This window comes from Giraffa tippelskirchi, chromosome 3 (genome assembly GCF_054371585.1).
Source record: "Giraffa tippelskirchi isolate mGirTip1 chromosome 3, T2T-mGirTip1v1.2.pri, whole genome shotgun sequence".
Taxonomy (NCBI): domain Eukaryota; kingdom Metazoa; phylum Chordata; class Mammalia; order Artiodactyla; family Giraffidae; genus Giraffa; species Giraffa tippelskirchi.
The window spans coordinates 40284561-40303922 of NC_137277.1; the positions used below are offsets into that span (position 1 = coordinate 40284561).

General features: G+C 51.0%; 1 protein-coding gene and 1 non-coding gene across 2 annotated transcripts in view; both read left to right on the forward strand.

The window, feature by feature from the left end:
- Positions 1–474: 474 nt before the first annotated feature.
- PITPNA (phosphatidylinositol transfer protein alpha) overlaps positions 475–19362 on the forward strand; it is a 34385-nt gene continuing 15497 nt past the window's right edge. Inside the window, exons 1-6 of the mRNA XM_081580108.1 lie at positions 475–719; positions 4887–4917; positions 9415–9560; positions 13087–13178; positions 18190–18197; positions 19283–19357. Coding sequence (XP_081436234.1) covers positions 700–719; positions 4887–4917; positions 9415–9560; positions 13087–13178; positions 18190–18197; positions 19283–19357 — 372 coding nt within the window. The 5' untranslated portion in view covers positions 475–699. The remainder of the gene's footprint in view (positions 720–4886; positions 4918–9414; positions 9561–13086; positions 13179–18189; positions 18198–19282; positions 19358–19362) is intronic.
- LOC145543927 (U6 spliceosomal RNA) lies at positions 16017–16120 on the forward strand. The gene has a single exon (XR_014081169.1). It is a non-coding gene; the product is annotated as a U6 spliceosomal RNA (small nuclear RNA).

The window sequence follows — 19362 nt, forward strand, 5'->3', positions numbered from 1 at the left end:
CTTTGGACTTCAGCAAGTGTCTCTCTCTCTTTTCTTTTTTTCTTGAGCTAGTCTCTTGACCTCTGCCTCCTCTTCACCTGTCAATGGGGACAGTAATAAGACATTTCTGATATACAGCTGTCGTGAGGAGTCAAGCCCTTACGTGCACATAAACTTGGCCATTATTAACATTTTTTAATACAACCTTTTCCTAGATCTCAAACCACCACAGGTCAGGCCCAACCGCACAGTGGCATCTGTTCCGCCTGCAGATGAACAGTCATCCTAGGACCCTGCGGGACACCTAGGTGTCGGCCCCGCCTACTGCTCGGATCTTGCTTACACGCGGACCCACCAGGGACGCGGGGGCCAACGCGGCCCACTTAAGGACGGGACGGGGCGGGCCCGAGAAGGCTCCGCCTTCGCGCTGAGGTCAGCGCGCAGCGCGGCGCGTGACGCTCTGGTTGCCGCAGAGACGCCCCGCCCCCGCGCGGCGCTGCGGAACCGGAGCTCCGGGCGGCGTCGGCAGCGGCGCGGGAGGCGGCGAGGCCGGGGCCGCAGGAGCCGGCGCGGCGACCGCAGCGAGAGCGGCGGGGACAGAGCAAACCACGACGAAGGCGCACAGGCAGCCGGGCCGGGCCGGGCCACGGGGAGAGCGGCCGTCAGGAAGCGGGCGGGAGGCTGGACGGGCAGCAGGCAGCCGCCGAGCCGCGAAGCGACATGGTGCTGCTCAAGGAGTAGTGAGTGTCCAGCCGGCCGTGCGGAAGCGAGGAGGGAGGGAGAGTCGAGGATGACGACCAGGGAGGCTGATGGCCTGGCGGAGGGGATGCAGCGGCCGGACGGGGCCCGACGGCATGGAGAGCGCTGGATGGGTTATTGGACGGCCCAGCAGGGGCTGAAGGAACAGCCAGGGCCGGACAGGGCCGGAGGTGGGCCGAACGGGGGTAGAGAGGGAGGGATACAGCACCTGAGGTGGGGCCCAAGGGGCAGCGAGGACCGAGTAGGCCTGAGGAGAGGCTGAGGGGACAAAGAGTGTCAGGCAGGCCTGGGATGAGGTCAAGGGGACAGTGAGAGCGGGATAGGGCATGAGGAGGAATCGAAAGCGCTGGATGAGACGTGGGGTGATCCTGGAGTGGAGGCTGAGGGAGGAAGGGGCCAGCCAGAGCTGCAGGAGTGGCAGAGAGGACCCCCGGGAGAGGGAGGAGTTGTCCGAGTGGCCCAGGAACAGTTAGACAAGGGCAGACAGGGCTAGGGGTGGGGAGGGGGTTCGGCCAGAATACTGCCAAGGGGCACTAGGAGATCAGGTAAGATAGCTTCTGGAATGGACTTGAGATGATGGGTGGAGTGTGGAGGGCCACCTGGGGTGTGAGGAGTGTTGCCTTAGGCATCAGGGCAAGGACTGTGTTAAGCAGACACAGGAAATGGACTAGGGAGACCCGGCCAGGCTGAATGACAGGGAAGGGGTATGAGGAGATAGCAGGGGACTGGCCGTGTGACATGTGTCTTAAGTGCTGGACACAGAGGAGGAAGTATTCAAGGAAAAAGGATGATTGCTTGGGACTTAGGGACACTAGGGTGAGGAGTCCAGAAAATATTGGGCAGGGGCTGAAGCGAGGATTATGATGATGGAGAGGGCCAGGGTGTTAGGGAGGAAGACAGTTTGGTAAAAGTATGATTGTGAGTAAATATACTCATAATCAGTTGTTAGAGTTGGGGTTGGGGGCGGGCAGGGCCAGGCTGTCTCTGGAGGATTCTCAGTCTTGGTACAAAGAGATGGGGAAATTGCTCTGACAAATTGATGTTTGTCATCAAGCCATTAACTGAGGAAAACCGGTGTCGAGTGAGGGAGTTTCTGAGTAGTGAGGGTGGGTGGGGTGGGGCACAAGTGACTTCTCGTAGGAGTTGCAGGGAGATGGGCTTGCTCATGAAATCCAGGGGACTGGATGACAGGTGGGGATGTCTGGATTGCTACATCTTTTGAATATGAGGCGATCCGTTCCAGAAGCTCATGGTTCCAAGTAAACATCCTGCTGCTGCTGCTAAGTCGCTTCAGTCGTGTCCGACTCTTTGCGACCCTATAGACGGCAGCCCACCAGAATCTGCAGTCCCTAGGATTCTCCAGGCAAGAATACTGGAGTGGGTTGCCATTTCCTTCTCCAGTGCGTGAAAGGGAAAAGTAAAAGTGAAGTCGCTCAGTCGTGTCCGACTTGTAGCGACCCCATGGACTGTAGCCTACACCAGGCTCCTCCATCCACGGGATTTTCCAGGCAAGAGTACTGGAGTGGGATGCCATTGCCTTCTCCGAGTAAACATCCTAGGACTTTTCTTTTTCTCTTCTTCCAAGAGGAGAGATTGGAGACAGGGGGTTGGGGGAGAGGGGAGATTGGATGTATACGTGCAGAACTTTCAGGGAAACCATACTTCCTGGAGTGGAGGGCAAGTGGACAGCATTGAGCCAGAAGCCCAGGAAGTTAGGAAGTGGGAGGTGTCTGGAAGTGGGAGATGTCGGGGTAGAGAGCAACTGGTGGACCTCACTTGGTAGCCAGGCAGGTGTGCTGAGAGCTGTTTCCATTTTGTCAGTGAAAGGACTTTGCCCCATTCCAGCTGGCCTGCTCCTTGGAGGTGTTTAGGACATTTAGGACCTAGTGTGGAGTTTTGGATAGCAAAGGGAAGAGACCCAGGTGTCATTTCAGCTTGACATCTCGTCTGAAGAGCGTTATTTCGAAGTCCCTCCACTCTGTTACCTGACATCCAATATGACGCTGATTCAGCCAGAGCACAGAGTTTTGTGTGGTGAGGAGGAAGAATCTTGCTTGGGAAGCCAGCAAGAGGAGGGTTGGGTGCACTTGGACTTTTAATCTTGACTGTCCAGATGACAGACTTTTCCCACTGTCCTGATTCTTTTGTCTATTCCCAGTCGAATCCTAGCATCTGTAGAAACCTGTAGTTTTTGTGCAGATGGTCAGGCGGGGAAGGGAAGGGACCTTCAGAAGAGATCTGAGTGAATTTTGAAGAGAGAGCCTCCCCTCCCAGTCTTTGTTCTCCTCCCCTTGAAGCCCGCCAGGGAAAGGTCCAAGGTGCCAGGGACACAGAGCCCGCCTGGCATCTGCGTTTCCTTCCTGCTCAACTTGTGCCCTGGGTGTGTTCGGGCATGTGTGTGTGTGTGTGTGTGTGCATCCTTGGGTGGGGGGGCCCAGAGGGGGGCATCAGAGATGCTTGGCTGTGGCTACAGCGCTGCAGCTCTAGAGAGACTGCGAGTGAAGGTCACAGTGAAGTGAGCGAGGCTCTGGTCCCAGCCCCGCACGGCCTCTGTGGCCCTGTCCTTTGCAATTGCACCCTATTGCTGCTGAAGTGGTTTTGCTCCCAGGGAGCCAGGGAGAAGCACCTGGGTGTGCCGCTGTCCTGTCACAGCATCAGAGCATCCTGTCTGGAACTGACTGATGCTGGTCTCTCTCGGGTGGAGATTCAGTGCCCACCCAGGGTCTGAAGGTTGTCCAACACTTCCTCTTGCAGAATTCTCCTTGATTTGATTTCTGCAAATTCTTCGATGTGATTTTTTTTTTACCATTGTTCTTGAAGATAAAAGGTGTATTGTTTTCTAGGAAGTTTCTTCTGAGGGTGCAGAAATTGTGGCCTCCACATTGGAAGTATTTCTCTGCGCCGTCAGCTCTCTCTGATGAGAGGAGAGCATTAGAGGCAGCTTCCAAAAACCTGCAAGGTTTACGTTATTTGAGTCATCCTAGAGGAGGAGAGTTAGCCGGTAGTAAAGACTTGGAACCCATGTTGTTTTTCCTGCTACTTTCCTGCTCCGTGCCTTGCTTTGACTGAGATGTTTTTCTCAGACGCCTCTGGGTGCCTCTTGCTGTCTGGGGATCTTTGCGGGACTAGAGAATAGTGAGCGGGCTATTTACCAGCCTGGAGCAAGGGTCCCGATTGGCAGAACCGTGGCCCAGGAAGGAGAGCGGAGCACACAAGATGCGGGAGGCTCCAGGGGCTCCCAGCTAGGGTCTGGGAATGGAGAATCTGAGCTTGGGAGCTGGCTTGATTGGTAGGAATACAGCCAAGCATTTTTGTCTCAACTCTCAGATCCCAGCTCTGAGCTGGGGGTTGGCTGTTGCCCTGCATTACAAATGCAAGCCACCTTGAGCAGGGGCCTGGCCCTCACACCTCTCTGTGTGTGTGGAGTTCTGACCGGTCTGGGGTTTTGCTGGTCATGGCTTCTCCACCAGGTGACTGACTGGCGGTACCTCCAGCAAAATTGGTCATCATGGAAATGGAGGAGAAGGAAAATAAAGTGATGGGTTGGGGTGCCTTTGGACAGCTTCTGGAAGTTAGAACACGAGTTAGGTGTCCTTTCTTGGTGGCTTTGTGGTAGTGGCTTGTACTATCTGACCCTGAGATGGTTGGCACGTGCTCTTAGGGTGATTAATGCTCCAAGGAGCTTGGCCCCTTCCTAACTTTTCATGTTGAGGGCTGCTGTTGGGAGGTAGGATCCCCAGAGATGTCAGTCTCCAGGGCCTGCTTGTTTGGGCCTGAATCCCCATCTTGGCTTCGGAGTGTACAGGGATGGGTCCTCCTGTGATACCCTCCTGTGTTAACAGAGAGAGGCAGACTCATCAGCAAGTCTTTTTGGGGAAGGTATTTGCTGGGGAGAGGGAGGAGAAGACAGCTCCAAACATGAGCCAGAGGCCTAGGAAGTACCTGTTGAGGGGATGGGTGTGCACTGAATCGCGGGGCTCTGAATGGGGTGCCAGAAGGGACTGAGGGTCCCAGCCTTGAAGCACTCAGGAGGCCGTTCTCTGCTGGGGTTCTGACAGTGAGTGCAGTGTCTCGGGCAACAACATGTCCTGTTCCAGGACGATGCTTTCAGAGCCCCAGGCTGACCCTCTGTTTTCCCTCTCTTGCAGTCGAGTCATCCTACCTGTGTCTGTAGAGGAGGTAAGTCCTTTTTCCTCTTCTTATCCAGAGTTGGAGATGCTTGCTTGTGACCCTCAGCTCAGCTGGGCTCCAGGCAGCCCACACTAGTATCTTCGTGTGGTTTTCATGTTTGTCCTAGCATAGAGATAATCAGTACTCAGTGTGAATTTTCTTGGTGCGATTTTCAATTGCGGGAAGGCACTTAATGTATCTGACCAACTGTGTGTGACCTGTCTCAAGCTGTTGGCCAGCAAGATAACTGTGGATAGACACAAAACCAGCCCCCACCCCCACCCCCCACCTGCTGGAACTCTGCCCGTTTGGGGACATGTTACTGAGGAGATAAAGGACGTGCATTTCTGAGACCTCCGTGACTTGACAGGGAGGCGTGCCTGGACCTCTGTGGTTGTGCAGCAAACCAGCAGGGCTGAAATCTCCGAGGCCCTTCCTCGCCACACTTAGGTGACTGCTAGGAAGGCTGAGGCCAGAACACTCCTTTTACGGAGGGCAGGGAATGACAAATGGGCTTGGCTTGGCCTCTGTCCTTTTATGGTTCTTGGGCCTGATGTCCTCGTGAATGGCGATCTGGCACAATTGACCACACGAAGGTTCATAGGCTGAGCTGACTCAGAGTCGGTCTCTGGAACAGCAGAACACTGCCCTGGAGCCTCCCTCGTCCCGCCCTTCCTCTGAACTTCCTTCACGCTCCTCTCCCAGCTCAGCTTGTTCTTTGATCCCTTCAGAACCGACACAGCCCCCAGCTTCCAGCTAAGCTAAACTTTGGGTGAAGCTGCTCAGCCACGGTGCTGCTCTCAGTCACTCTTTCCCTTGAGCACTTCCACTCGGTTCCACATATGAAATGGTCCGTTGCAAAATGAGATCAGGCCAACAGAACCTGCAGCACACTTGAGATGAGAGGGAGGGTGGGCAGGCATTGGCCCCCCCGGGGTGGGCTGCATCTCCGTTGAGAGCTGTGGAGACCTGGGGGAGGGGTCGGGGTGGACCTCGGACACGACAGGGGAGTTCCGGAAGAGGAGGCTAAGAGAAGTGAGACTCGAGAGGCTGGGCGAGGGGATGGCTGGATGGATGCTGTGACCCCTGAGATGTACTGGGGGCCTGGGAATCACGTGCTTGGGCTGACAGCTGTTGGGCTTGAGGGGGGGCAGTCCCTGCTAACCCATCTCCTTTGGGGTCTTTGCTCTCTTTATGAAAAAGTAACAAGTGATGATTTTCCAAACCAGGAGACCAGACAAGAAGGCCCAGCATGTCACTTGCCGTGAAACTCTGCTCCTGGGGGTCCGGTGACTCCCTCTGTGCTGTACAGCAAGGTCCCACACCCCAGTGAGGCATATGCCCCCCGGGAATTCAGGAGCACCTCCAAGTGGCATTTAGGGGTGAAACGGATCTTTTCTCACAGGGAGTTTCTCGATTTTAATGACAAGTGGGAATGTCTGAGCGAGGCGGCACATCCAGGAGGGCCGGCACTTGTCCAGGGCAGCTCTGGACCGATTGCTCGTGGTGGGGTCACGAAGGGCGGGAAAGGGGAAGACACCTTGAGAGCATCTGCAGTTGGTGGTTTTCAGTTTGCAATGGCTTGTTTGTTTGTTTTTTCTTTTGGAGCCTTGAGGAAGTGGTGAGGTGGGGTGAACCAAGCCTGAAAGCAGAAGCTTGGGAAGTAAGCCCAGGTCGGGATTCATCTGTAAGCCTGGTGATGGTCAACCCGTTCCCAGCCAGAAACCACCGATGAGGAAGTGGTGCTTGGCCTGTGTCGGGTTGAAGCAGGAGCTGCTCTTTGGCTGGCTAAACCTTAGTTCCAGAAAATCAGAAGATCTTGAGTTGGGAAGCCCTAGAAGAAATAAGTAATGACCAGCCTTCTCAGAGTCTTTATTGATAACCTATCCTGACTCACGGCTCCCCTGGGAACAGCCCAGTGTCACATGGGGGTTGGGTTCGCTTCCCAGTTGGAGGCCCTTGTAGCTTTATCATTTGGGAAGGGGAAGAGAAGAGAGAAGACCCTATCTTCATGACCATCCCAATGGCTTGAGTCAATGTTTGGGGGTGAAATCGGCTGTGGCTGGCTGGAGCCTTTGATCTAACACTGGGCAGGGCTCCTATATGTTCCGCATTAGAGCCAGAGAGCTGTGGCCTCTGAATGTGCTGTGTCCACCAGTGGCTCCTTACTCAGTACAGCCCGCCTTTTCCTCCTCCTGTGGATAGTGCTGTTTTACTTCTCCTATCCAGAGATGCACGGCACCAGGCCCCTTTGGTACCTGGCTTGGCAGGGCCATGGAGGTGGGGCCAACAGCTGTGCTGTTTTTCACGACATGTTTCAGGCCCACCCACTACATCTTCCTGGGCTCCCACTTCCATATTGCCAGCATGGTGGGGCCTCTGTTTTCCTTAGTTCTTGGGAGCAAAGGAGCAGCTCTCCAGGGCAGGAAGCCCTGTTCTGGGCCAGAGGAGGCTGCAGTCCTGGTCTCCCCAAGGCTCTTTATCTGATTTAATGTTCTGACCCCGAGCCCCCACCTCTACACCATCGGAGTCTGGCTGCTTTCTGCTTTCACAGGGTGCGGAGCCCCAGTGCCAAAGGGAACCCTCTGACATGAAAAGTGTCCCTCACTGGTGGCTTGTGGGGGCCAGTCTTGCTCACTCCTTTGGATTAACAAAACCGCCTTCACATGTCTCATTGAGATTAAAGGATCAGAATATCAAGAGAGATTAAAAGGGAAAGATGCCAGCCCAGCACACTGATCCTCTTACAGCCTGCCCTCTGATTCCTGCAGCTGAAGAGGAACCAAATGAAGGGGATTAGTCAATGTGTGGGCACCTCCCCAAACAGCACCACCAGCCAGCAACCCAGTCCCCTCCACCAGGCCCTTTCCCCAGCCTGCCCTTTAGGATTGCTGAGTCAGTGGTTAGATGTTCTCATGACTCTTCTCTGAAACAGATTCACTGCTGCTGCTTAGGATCCCCTGGCTCAGCCAAACCCTGACCCACTTGCTAGGGGTTTTCATGGATGCCTCTATTAGGGGTTGGACTTGGAAAGGCACTGGGACAGCTTGGGGTTCCCTGGGGGCATTGAGGTAGCCCTGATGTAACTCTGGAGTTGCAAGGTCAAGGTGACTGGCTCTCACCCAGACGTGCCTCTTCACGGGATCAACGGAGCCTTGCTGGTTTGCTTGGGTCTTTCCTTGGCATCTTGTGCTGTGTATTTGCTTTGGAAGGTGGGTTCTTCTAGCCTTGTGGTGAACAGTGATTTGTCCTGGCGTGCTGCTTCACGTTGCAGGTTTTGCCCAGAAACATCCCTGCCAAGCTCGAGAGGCTGCTGACTAGAGTGGCCTCCCCAGGCTGAGGCGAAGCGGGGGAAGCCTCACTGCTCCTTGCTGCTGCAGGCAGTAGCTTCCGTGGCAGCTGCCCAGAGACACAGCTTTTCTGCTTTAATTTCAAGGAGAGAAAGACCTTTGTCTTTCACTCCCGGGAGTACCAGGAGCTTGGGGAGGGAGTGTGGAGGGGTGAGGGAAACCTCGATCCCCACCTCTCCCCCAACCTGTAATCAAGTACCCTTTTCTCTTTTCCTCCCTAAACTGTTGTGGCTGGTGGCATTGGCCATGACAGGGAAGAGGCGTCCTTTGGTATAGATGTAACTTCCTGCTTTAACAGCTGCTGTTTATTCTCTTTTTACCTTGTTTTCCCCTCTAAACAGAAGGGCCAGGCCTGGGCACTGCTAAGATCATTGGCCTTCATACCGTGTTGTCCTGAGGGGATCAGAGGAGGCCAGCAATCTTGACTGGTGACTTGATAGGGTGGCATGTGACCCAAATAAAGGAAAACTAGGCTTTGGCCACCTAGTAAGTGCCAACCTAGAGGGTGCATCTGGCCAGCACCATGGGATAGGAATCTGTGCTATGGAATACGAGAAGCAGGGCACTTGCTTCAGCCCCACCAGGAATCAGGAAAGCATCAGGAGATTTGGTTGCCTGCAAGACTTCTCCCTGAGGTGCTGGCAGGGGAAGAGGGGCCCGGTGCTGGAGCAGAAGCAAAAAGATGAGCCCGTGTTACAGTGAGGGTTGTGGATTTCACAGAGCGTTGGTTGCGTTTGTTTATAGAAAGTCACATCCGTTAAAGGGGATGGGATAAAGAGGCTTCTAGCAACCAGCTCGATCTTGTTTGGGGATCTGGGACCAGAGTCAGGGACAAAACAAAAACTACCTTGCATTCTATAATCTATTTTCTGGATAGTGGTGTGAGGTGAAGTATATTAACCTGCCTCCTTGAAGGAGGATGTGCAAAAGGGAAGGACAAAATTAGACACCTCTGATGGCTAAAGAAAGGCCACAGAGCAGCGTTGTCAGTGGCTCTGGGGGGATTTGGGCCAGGCCACATTAGGAACTGTGGGATGATCCCCTGGATTCAGGGGTCCCAGAGCCATCTCACTGGACAGCTCCCGGCAACGCGACTGTGTGCAGCCCTCAAGAAGATTCTGCGTTGGTAGTAACTCCCCTCTCTGTATTCCTTCAGTATCAAGTAGGGCAGCTGTATTCTGTGGCTGAGGCCAGCAAAAATGAAACGGGTGGTGGTGAAGGCGTGGAGGTCCTGGTGAACGAGCCCTATGAGAAGGACGGCGAGAAAGGCCAATACACACACAAGATCTACCACTTACAGAGGTAGGTGCCCCGCGGCAGAGCCAGGGTGGCGGCCTGTTGTCAGTGCAGATGGCGGCTCATTGCGGGTGTTTCTACTGTTGGCCGGTTACTCAAGTTGCTTCACCTGTGACAGTGGGTAGAGGTGGTTCTTCTTTGCTCTTTTAAAGGCTGTTTTGTTTGTTTTTAAAGTATTACTTGCCCCACCAGGCTCCTAGTCCCCAGAAGTGATAGTGCTTATCTTCTTGTGGGCCCTTTTATTGTCTGTGAGTACAAAGTGTGTGTGTGTGTGTGTGTGTGTGTATGTAAGTGGGTGTTCATTTCCTTTATTGTTATGTTATCTGACAGAGATGGGATCTCTTCTTTCTTCTCTTATCATGGCTGTTTCACTGTCAGCATATTTGGCCTCTTTTAAAGCACATGTAGTCTATGAACAGACGTGCTGGCAGTGGTTTTGCTAGTCTTGAAGTATATTTACCATTATTTCCACATGTTCACAGGCAGTCCTCCACTAAAACTCCTTCTGCACAGATCCTTTGATGTGTTCAGTGTGTGTAAATCTATAATAAATGTGCCTAAAAGTAGAATTGTGGTTTCAGATAGTATTTTAAATTCTGATGTTATGAAATCGGGTCCTGGAGAAATTTTGGCACCTCTCTTTAGCTTAAAGCCATTAAGTATCTAAAAGTATGGCACAAACTGATTTGTGTACCAGAATCTGTTGCAAATCACACAATTGCTGAATCCCTAACCAAGACAGTAATATTTCAATAAACTGTAAACTGGCCCAAAGAACATTGAAAGTCATAGTAAACATGGACCAGCTCAAGTGGATGTTGAATCAAGTTTGTTTTAGAAACGACCCAGTACTGGAAAAAATAAGCCTTCTATTTCTTTTTATAATTGTGGTAAGATATATACAAAACGAAATTCACTGTTTTTACCATTAAGTGGCATTAAGTACATTCGCATTGCTGTGCAACATAGACCTGAACCTTAATCTCTAGTCAGTTCAACTGAAAAAGCAGTTCCATTTTCATTTGGTAAAACTGCTAATTGAAGTCTGCTCTAGGGATGTGGAAGGGCCAGCCCGGGGCGGCGGGGGTGGTCCAGGGTTCTGTGAGTGCCAGAGCATGGAGAGCAGTACTGAAGTGGGGAAAAAAATTTCACCACAATCCCATGTCCTCCCCATTGTGCTCTTTTCCCTCTACGCCTCCCCTTCGACCTTTGAGCTGACTGCCAACCCATTCTTTCTGAGCCATTGATGAGAGTCAGGCTCAGGACAAACCTTCCTTGTAGTGTAGTTGTATTGGGTTGGCCACAAAGTTCATTCAGGTTTTTCCATAAGATGCTGCAGAAAAACCCAACAAACTTTTTGGCCAGCCCAACATTTTTTAATGAGAACTTTGAAAAGAGATAGTGAGGCTGGTAGCAGGGGCCGGTTGGTTCCTCAAGACTCAGTCGAGGAAGGTCTACATGTAGAGGGTAGGCCCTGTCTCACCCTCTTCCTTATGGAGAGGGTAGAAGTTTTGAACCTACCTACTGCTAGTCTCGGAGAAGGCAATGGCACCCCACTCCAGTACTCTTGCCTGGAAAATCCCATGGATGGAGAAGCCTGGTAGGCTACAGTCCATGGGGTCGCTAAGAGTCGGACACGACTGAGCGACTTCACTTTCACTTTTCCCTTTCATGCACTGGAGAAGGAAATGGCAACCCACTCCAGTATTCTTGCCTGGAGAATCCCAGGGACGGCGGAGCCTGGTGGGCTGCCGTCTATGGGGTCGCACAGAGTCGGACACGACTGAAGCGACTTAGCAGCAGCAACTGCTAGTCTTTTTATTGGCCATGCCGTGAAGCTTGTGGAGAGTTAGTCCCCCAACCAAGGATTGAACCTGGGTCCACAGCAATGAAAGCCCATGTCTTAGCCACTTCACCACCAGGGAATTCCCTCCCCACCACTACTGTTAACTGCAAGACACCCAACTGCTAAAAAAGAAAAATAAAACCAAACCACCAGTGCTGTATGCCATGGCCACCTCTCCTCATGAGGATCAAAGCCTTCCTGTCAGCTGTTAGTTTTCCCAATTTCAAAAACCATGGGTTCACCACACCCTCTTCCTTCTTCATCATATCACATCAAGTCCTTTGGGTCCATGTCCTTGGTTATCTCCGGCATTTATCTTTCCTTCCAGTCTCTTGTCTGGATTACTTGCCACTTCTCTGCACAGCTCCTAGTGTTCTGTCCAGATCTGTTGCTCCCCAGCTTTAAAGCTATAGATGGCCCTTTGCCCCCGGGACAAAGTCCATCCTCTGTGGTGTAGATGCAGGATCTTCTGTGACTCAGCCTCGGCTTGTTCTCCTGTGTTCCCCTCCTCATGCCTTATGCCAGTTACTTTGAACTTCTCTCTCTTCCCCCCAGCTTTTCCCATCCCACCCCCGTCCTCTTGTCTAGCTCAGCCCCACCCACTCTCTACTCTGTGTTTTCATGGAAACCTTCCTCTCCCGGGGGAACCTCTCCATTCATGTGTTCTCACAGGGCTCTGCCTGGTTAGTTCCGCTTCTCACTAGAGCAGAAGCTCCCTGAGGACAGGGGCCGTGTCTGTGTGATTTGTGCATGTAGCCGGTGCCTGGCACACACAGCTCCCTGAATGAGTATGGCTGTGAGTGAGTGGGTCTCAGAGGGCTGCTCTCTGTGTTCGAAGTTTGCTCTCTCCTGGGGGTAGCTCGTTTTTCTTAGGCCTCAGGCACCAAAGCTGATGAGGTTGTTGACACCTGCTAAACTGCATAGATTACCAGTTAAAAACTAAAGTAGAGGAGGATTCCCCTGGTGGACCAGTGGCTAAAACTCCACACTCCCAATGCAGGGGGCCCAGGTTCAGTCCCTGGTCAGGAAACTAGATCCCACGTGCCACAACTAAGACTCGACGCAGCCAAATAAATAACTATTTTTTAAAAACTAAAAACACTAAGGCAGAGGAATATACATACCTTAAAAAAAAAAAAGTGCTCATACTTTATATACCTGCTATTCTGTAACCTGAGATAAGAATTGAATAGAAGAAACTATTTTGTCCTGAGAGGCAGGTGGCCCTGGGGCCCTCCTGGCCACCCAGCACTGACCCCAGCATATCAGATCATCTTGGATCCCCTATTCCAAGTCAGTCAGCCAGTCACTCTGGTCCAGTCTCAGAGACATCTCATCCTTGCGGGGTGTAGTGTCGTGCCCTGGGCCCAGTGAGCTCTGGAAGGGTGTGTAACAATAGTGCAGGGACTGATGAGCCACAGCAGGTAGCCCGGGGCCTCACCTGCTGTGCTGTTCCTGGCAGGTCATGGGGCGGATTGCAGGTGCATTTAGTAGCCAGCGGAGCTGGGGTGTCGGGCTCTGACCACTGGCTCTTCACAACCAGCGTAACCTGCTGGTCTCGTGAGAACTTGAGTGTCAACTTCCCAGTGAAGAGACTGGAACTGTGGCCTGGAGGGTGTGCCACAGAAGCCCGCTGTCTTCTAACTCTCTCCCCCATTTCTCTTCATAACCCTTCTCTCACTACAGCAAAGTGCCCACGTTTGTTCGAATGCTGGCCCCAGAGGGAGCCCTGAATATACATGAAAAAGCATGGAATGCCTACCCTTACTGCAGAACCGGTGAGTGCAGACCTGCCTTGGATGGAGGGTGTGGTCAAGTAGGCCCTGGGTGGCAGTGAATTGTGGTTTTGTCTCCCTCCTTCATTTTCCGGGTTAAGCCAGTGGAAGGATGAGCTTGGGGGTCTTTTTTCAGGCTGGTGGTGAGTGGTAGTGTTGTCTAGTGCGATTTGGCAGCCAGCTGGGTGAGAACCACCAAGTAGCCCCGGCCCAAGATGGCACAGAACCAGTCCCTCCTATTTGGGGATGGTATGATAATTTTGATTGTTTTTACTCATTACAAAAGTAATGTCCTCTGGGTAAGTTTTGGAGAATCAGTTCAGTTCAGTCGCTTAGTCATGTCCAACTCTTTGCGACCCCATGAATTGCAGCACGCCAGGCCTCCCTGTCCATCACCAACTCCCAGAGTTTACCCAAACCCATGTCCATCGAGTCAGTGATGCCATCCAACCATCTCATCCTCTGTCGTCCCCTTCTCCTTCTGCCCCCAGTCCTTCCCAGCATTAGGGTCTTTTCCAATGAGTCAACTCTTCGCATGAGGTGGAGATATTTGGAGAATACATACATACAAACAGAAGAAAATAATCACCCATGATCCTTCCATTTTCTAGTCGCTGTTAGCATTTTAGTCTTTCTTTCTAATCCTTTTTTAAAATGCTTTTATATACATACATATATATATATATATGTATGTATATATATATAAAGCTTCCAGACATGTTTTCCAGACAAATTTTGGGTCAAATTTTACTAATTATTAACTTGCCTGTGTTTACTCAGTATATGGAGAACCTATTTTCTGTCACTACATATAGTCTATTTTTAAAAATTGGTTAATGGTTGCACAAAATTCCATTGTTTGAATGTGCTAGGATCTTTTTACACCCCTCCCTTATTGTTAGATACCAAAATTTCCAGTTCTAATGGTATATATTCATGTTTGGCTTGAAAAGCAGCAGTGAGGTTCAGGGACTCTTGAGAGAGGCAGGCCAGGACGTCCCTGGTGGTCTGGCGGTTAACACCCCATGCTTCCACTGTAAGGGTCATAGGCTCAATCCCTGATCGTAGGAACTAAGATCCCGCATGCCATGTGGCCAAAAGATTTTTTTTTTTAAAAGAGAGAGGCAGTCATAGGAAAGAGCCTGTTAGGGTTACCTTCCTGGCCAGGGGAAGGACCAGGCTTATCCACCAGAAAACGTAGCAAGGAAAACCCTGATATTATTGGAGAAGTGTTAAAATAAGCCCAATGTGTGATGACAGAGGATTCAGAAACAGCTATCCCCCAAGTATGTTATGTAACACCTGCCATCCGCACACCAGATTTGAGGAGGGGAGGACCAGCAAGAGGGAGATCACTGGTAAGAGCCATGAGTTAGTGCCTTCCACTCGACCAGCATGTTCTATAGTTGAAGATGGGAGTAGGAGTGGAAGGCTTCTCTTAATCTTCACTAGTCTAGTCTCTGGATTTTCTATTCTAGACATTCTGGGATTCCCTTTGAGTAGTTCAGACTCCTAGCTTTTCAAAATTCCTAAGTCTTAAGGGTTGTTTCGAAGTAGACCTCTTGGACAGCCCATGCTGTTACTGATGCATATCCTGGGTGAGGGGGTCCCTCGAGGTCCCTGGAACTTGACTGTGAGTTAAGAGGATTTCCCTCCAGCCAGTCTGCATTTGTTGGTGAAGACGTCTGGCTGTGGGGTCCTCCTGCCAGCCTCTGCTTACATGTACTATGACATTTATTTGTCTTATTTGTGGGGACCCAGCATGCCCTAGATTGTATCTGATGAGGAAAATGTGTATGGTCCTCATCCTGTTGAGGGAATGACTGCAGTCTAGAGACAGGGTCATTGCTCTCTGGTCATTGTTCATTCAGGAACCTTGTATCAGGAGATGCTCAGTCATTGGTGGGACCTGGCATGTGTAATGCTTAGAGTTTTATTGCTATAGCTGAAAATGCAAACATCGCTGTTCCCTAAGCATCAGACAGGAAGCTGTTCAATTCTTGGAAAAGACGCACATGCACACTTTCTTAAAAGACACACAGTGTGCACCATGGCTGGGTGCGTCTGGCCTGGGGCCAAAGGTGAATTTTCCTGATGTCTCAGAGAGTTGCGTTGAGCGTGCAGCATAAGAACCTTAGCCAACTTGGCATAAAGGAGGCAAACGGATAGTGTGGACTGCTGCATGCCTGGGGCGGGGTTCTGGGTTCACAGCTTGTACCCACTGAGCCGCTGCTGTCCTCTGTGCAGTTCTGGGGAGAGTGAGCTACAGCTGACAGGGGCGTTTTTCTAGACACCTTATGTTCATTAGCATCTTGTGCTGATCCAGGGCCAAAAGAAGAAAAGCAATTTCTAAATACCCCACGGAGAGGAGAGGCAGCGAGGGAGGGAGGGGAGGGGGGCTTCTTCATTGGGTGCTGACTTTACATTCAGAACCCACCATCATGCAGTATGAGTGTCTTGAATCTTAGATCTGTTCAGTTAGACATGGGTCTTTTAAAAAGAGCTCTGAACAAGGAAGGCTGTGTCCAGTTCCCGCTGGGGACTGGTGGGAGAAAGATTATTAGTTCAGAACTCTTAGGCTGGCCTAAGCAGATCAGAGTTTGAAGTGAGAGGGATAATGGAGTGTGGGGTGAAATTCCACATGCCTTTTGGAAGGTTCTGACCTTGTTCTGAGTAGAAGGAAGATGGATTTGCGATATTCTACTCATTCTCCGCTCTTTCTGTCCTCTTAACCTTATTTTTCTCTATTTCTTATCCCCTGATGCTCATGAGTTGCTCATGAGAGGGTAAGATGGGCCTGAGCCTGGGCCTGGGCCTGTGAATGATAGCAGGAAGAGACACTTGCTTTTAGCAGCACATAGACTAACACTGGGATGATTCCGATAAGTTTAGCATGGCCCCTGTGCGAGGATGACACGCAAATTCATGAAGTGCTCCATGAATAAAGGAAAGAAAGTAGGAAGAGAGAAATAAATGTTTCTCCTCCTGCCTCTCCCTCTAACCTTAACCCTGTCTGAATACAGTCTCAATAAAGACATAGTTTTGGGAGGATTTCTGCTTGTTTGTTTTTTTGCTACCCCACACACCATGTGGGATCTTAGTTCCCTGACTGGGGGTTGAACCTTTGCCCCTTGCCTTGGAAGCATGGGAAGGACCTTACTGGTCTCATTGGAGAGCCCTGTTTTCCAACTGCAGAGAGTTTCCTGAGACTCTTCCAGACTACCTAGGGTTGCAGTTTGAAGAAAAGAGAACTGTCTGAGTGCAGAGGTGTTTGGAAGCAGGGAGGCTGGAAAAGATTAGGGAGGATTGTCTGTTCACCCGCGTTAGCATTAAAGGCCATTAAAGGGGGGTCGTCACCCCTGTACATTCACAATTTGTCAGAACTGAGTGGATCTGCTTCTCAGGATCCTAGAAAGAGCTGATATCCAAAGACATCCCCCATCCCTGCCCTCCCCGAAATGCCAAAATATTAAGTTATACTGAAATACAAAATGACTAATGAAACCAGATATTCCTGATTGCCGAATAGGACTTTCTTCCCTTGTGGGCTCATCTACTCGGGAAACCAAATTCCAATGGGTAGTGGAGAACATCATCTACTTGCTTAAGTGATCAGACCCTTGTGTCTATTGAACAGCACATTCCATCCCGGCAGAGGCCAAACTAGGAGAAGGCTGCTTGGGGAGCATAGACTTAGAATCAGGTGGTTTGTTGGAGAACCCTGGTGATGCGTGTCATTGGACCAGGCCAACCTGACACTCAGGGTGGGGCTGCTAGAAAGGCCTCGTACACAGCCCCGGGCTCCTGCTCCCAGGACAGCGCCAGAGAATTGCTGCCAAACTGGTGTCTTTGGACTCACCCTTGATGGATATTACACCCATCATTTCCTTTTTTGTTAAACAAATAAATGGCAGTTATTTCAATAAGCCTTTTAGTTATCATCTTGATCTGTTGCTTTCTTCCAAGTAACTTCCATTGGATTCAGGGAGGTTACTCAGATAGTCTCTTGGGTTGTTTCTTTTTCTTTCTCTCCTTTCTTTTTAAACAATTTTCCCTTTATTGATTTTACTGGAGTGTAGCTGATTTACAGTGTTGTGTTAGTTTCAGGTATATGTACAGCCTAATGATTCTGTTATACATCTACGGATATTCTTTCTTTTTCGGATTCTTTTCCCATGTGTTATTACAGAATATTGAGTAGCATTCCCTGTGCTATATACTAGGTCCTTGTCGGTTATTCTTGGGTTGTTTCCATAGGTGGCTCTTATCCCTTATATTTCAACTTGTCCTCATCTCAATCTCAGAGGTAACCTTAGTTTCAGTTTTGGAGTCAGGGATCTTGGCTGTTAGCCCCACATGCCATCAGAGGGGGCAGTGGTGGCATCCATTCGAAACTGCACCAACTCCTAAATTCAGAGAGTACAGAATGATCTGGGCTGTGGTCAGGAGGAGAGATAGTCCATTCCCCAATGACATTAGAGCTGCCGTCATTTTCTCTGATAAATAATTGAACGGTGCTATCCGAGGGGGTCTCATTACAATGAGCAGGAGTGTGGCGAGTGAGAGGTTTGGTTACAGTGAGAGGAAGGATGCAGAGGGCAGATAGACAGCGCCTGGCCTACGGTGCCTGCTCTGTGCCCCTGGAAGCAGGGGGCGGGCGGGAGGAGGGGGACACCAGGTGATGGTCTGACAGCAGAGCCGTCGGTCTCTGCTTCAGCTCATCAGGGCTGCTCCCTGTCCTTGCCCAGCTGGGAAGAGTCCTGAGGAGCCAATAGTGGCATCCCTTTAATGAAATCTCATATTTGGTCTTCGGGGACTTGTGTATGAGTGCAATTTGGAGGTTGGTGCATTTGAGGTCCCAAATGCACTCGCTGGGACTTGGAGGGTGACTGTGGCATAAGCCCCAGGGAGTGGAGAAGTCTTTACTTCCATGGTCCCAGGGTGAGGGGTGGATATTTTATTCATCTTCATTAATATTTTTCTCTCTTCTTTCCATGTCCCTGTTGTGGAGCAGTTATCACAGTAAGTATTTTCAGGGGGGTTGGGACTGTAGATGATTTATAAGGAAAGGAGAAAGAAAAATGGAGCTGCCCTGGGGCCTCCTGGATATTCCTGTCTTTGTCCTGGGTGACGTTTGGGGCTTTTGAGGCTTCATCCTTTCAGTCCTGATGAGGAGCTTGTTCATTGGCACCGTCCCCTCCTGCTTGAAGCTGCATTGGCAGGTGTTGCAGTAGTCAGGACCTTGGTGTCCTAGCCCCAGGCCTCACATGTACAGAGTGACGCGTGGTTCTCCCCTGCTTGCCCCGGGCCAGGCCTCCTCAAGGCTGTACAGAAAACTCCAGTGCCACTGACCCGATCGGGGTGTTCCCGTTTGGGCATCTGTTGACCCCAGTGAGCACTGACGCTAGGCAGAATTGTGATATCAGCCTGGTTTCTTCTCCATGCCCTGCTCCTCTGTCAGCGCCCCCTTCTGTCCACCCTGCAGCATCCTCATCCAGGTAAACACAGGAAGTTTCGGGGTGCCTGATTCCCACTGAGGAGTTAGGAGGTTAACGTGTTCCTCCTTTAAGTAGTTCCAGTTTTTAAAAAGCACTAAGGGAAGAGGATGATAATTAGTATGAAGGCTTAAATGGCTGAGAACTTCAGGCCTCAGCAAAAGGCGGGCTGGTGGCGGGGGAAGGGGGGCAACGTGTTTGGATGGCTAGGAAGTCTCCCTGTGCTCTTCCCACCCCACGCTGCTCAGCCTTTACACCCTGCACAGGAGGTAAATGGCAGAGATACATGGATTAAGTGCATGAATTTTGAAGTCAGACAAAACTGAGTTTGATGCCCAGGTCTGTGGTTATCTCTGTGGCCTTGGGAAGTCCGTTCTGAACTTCACTTTCCTCAAATGTGAGATGAGGGTCATGTTACCACAGCCCTCACAGGCTGGGGTGAGGATTGAGGGAGGTAACGTGCGCCTGGCATACTGCGGGCTCCCAGTACATGAGCTGTTAGTACAAGGCAGAGGCTGGGGTCTCTTATCTGCCCTGAGCGGGTGGTGAGGGTTGGTTACTCTCCAGCTTTGAGCCTAGTGACTGTAAGGTGTCCTTTTCCCCCTCCCACAGAATGAGTACATGAAAGAAGACTTTCTGATCAAAATTGAAACCTGGCACAAACCTGATCTTGGGACCCTGGAGAATGTAAG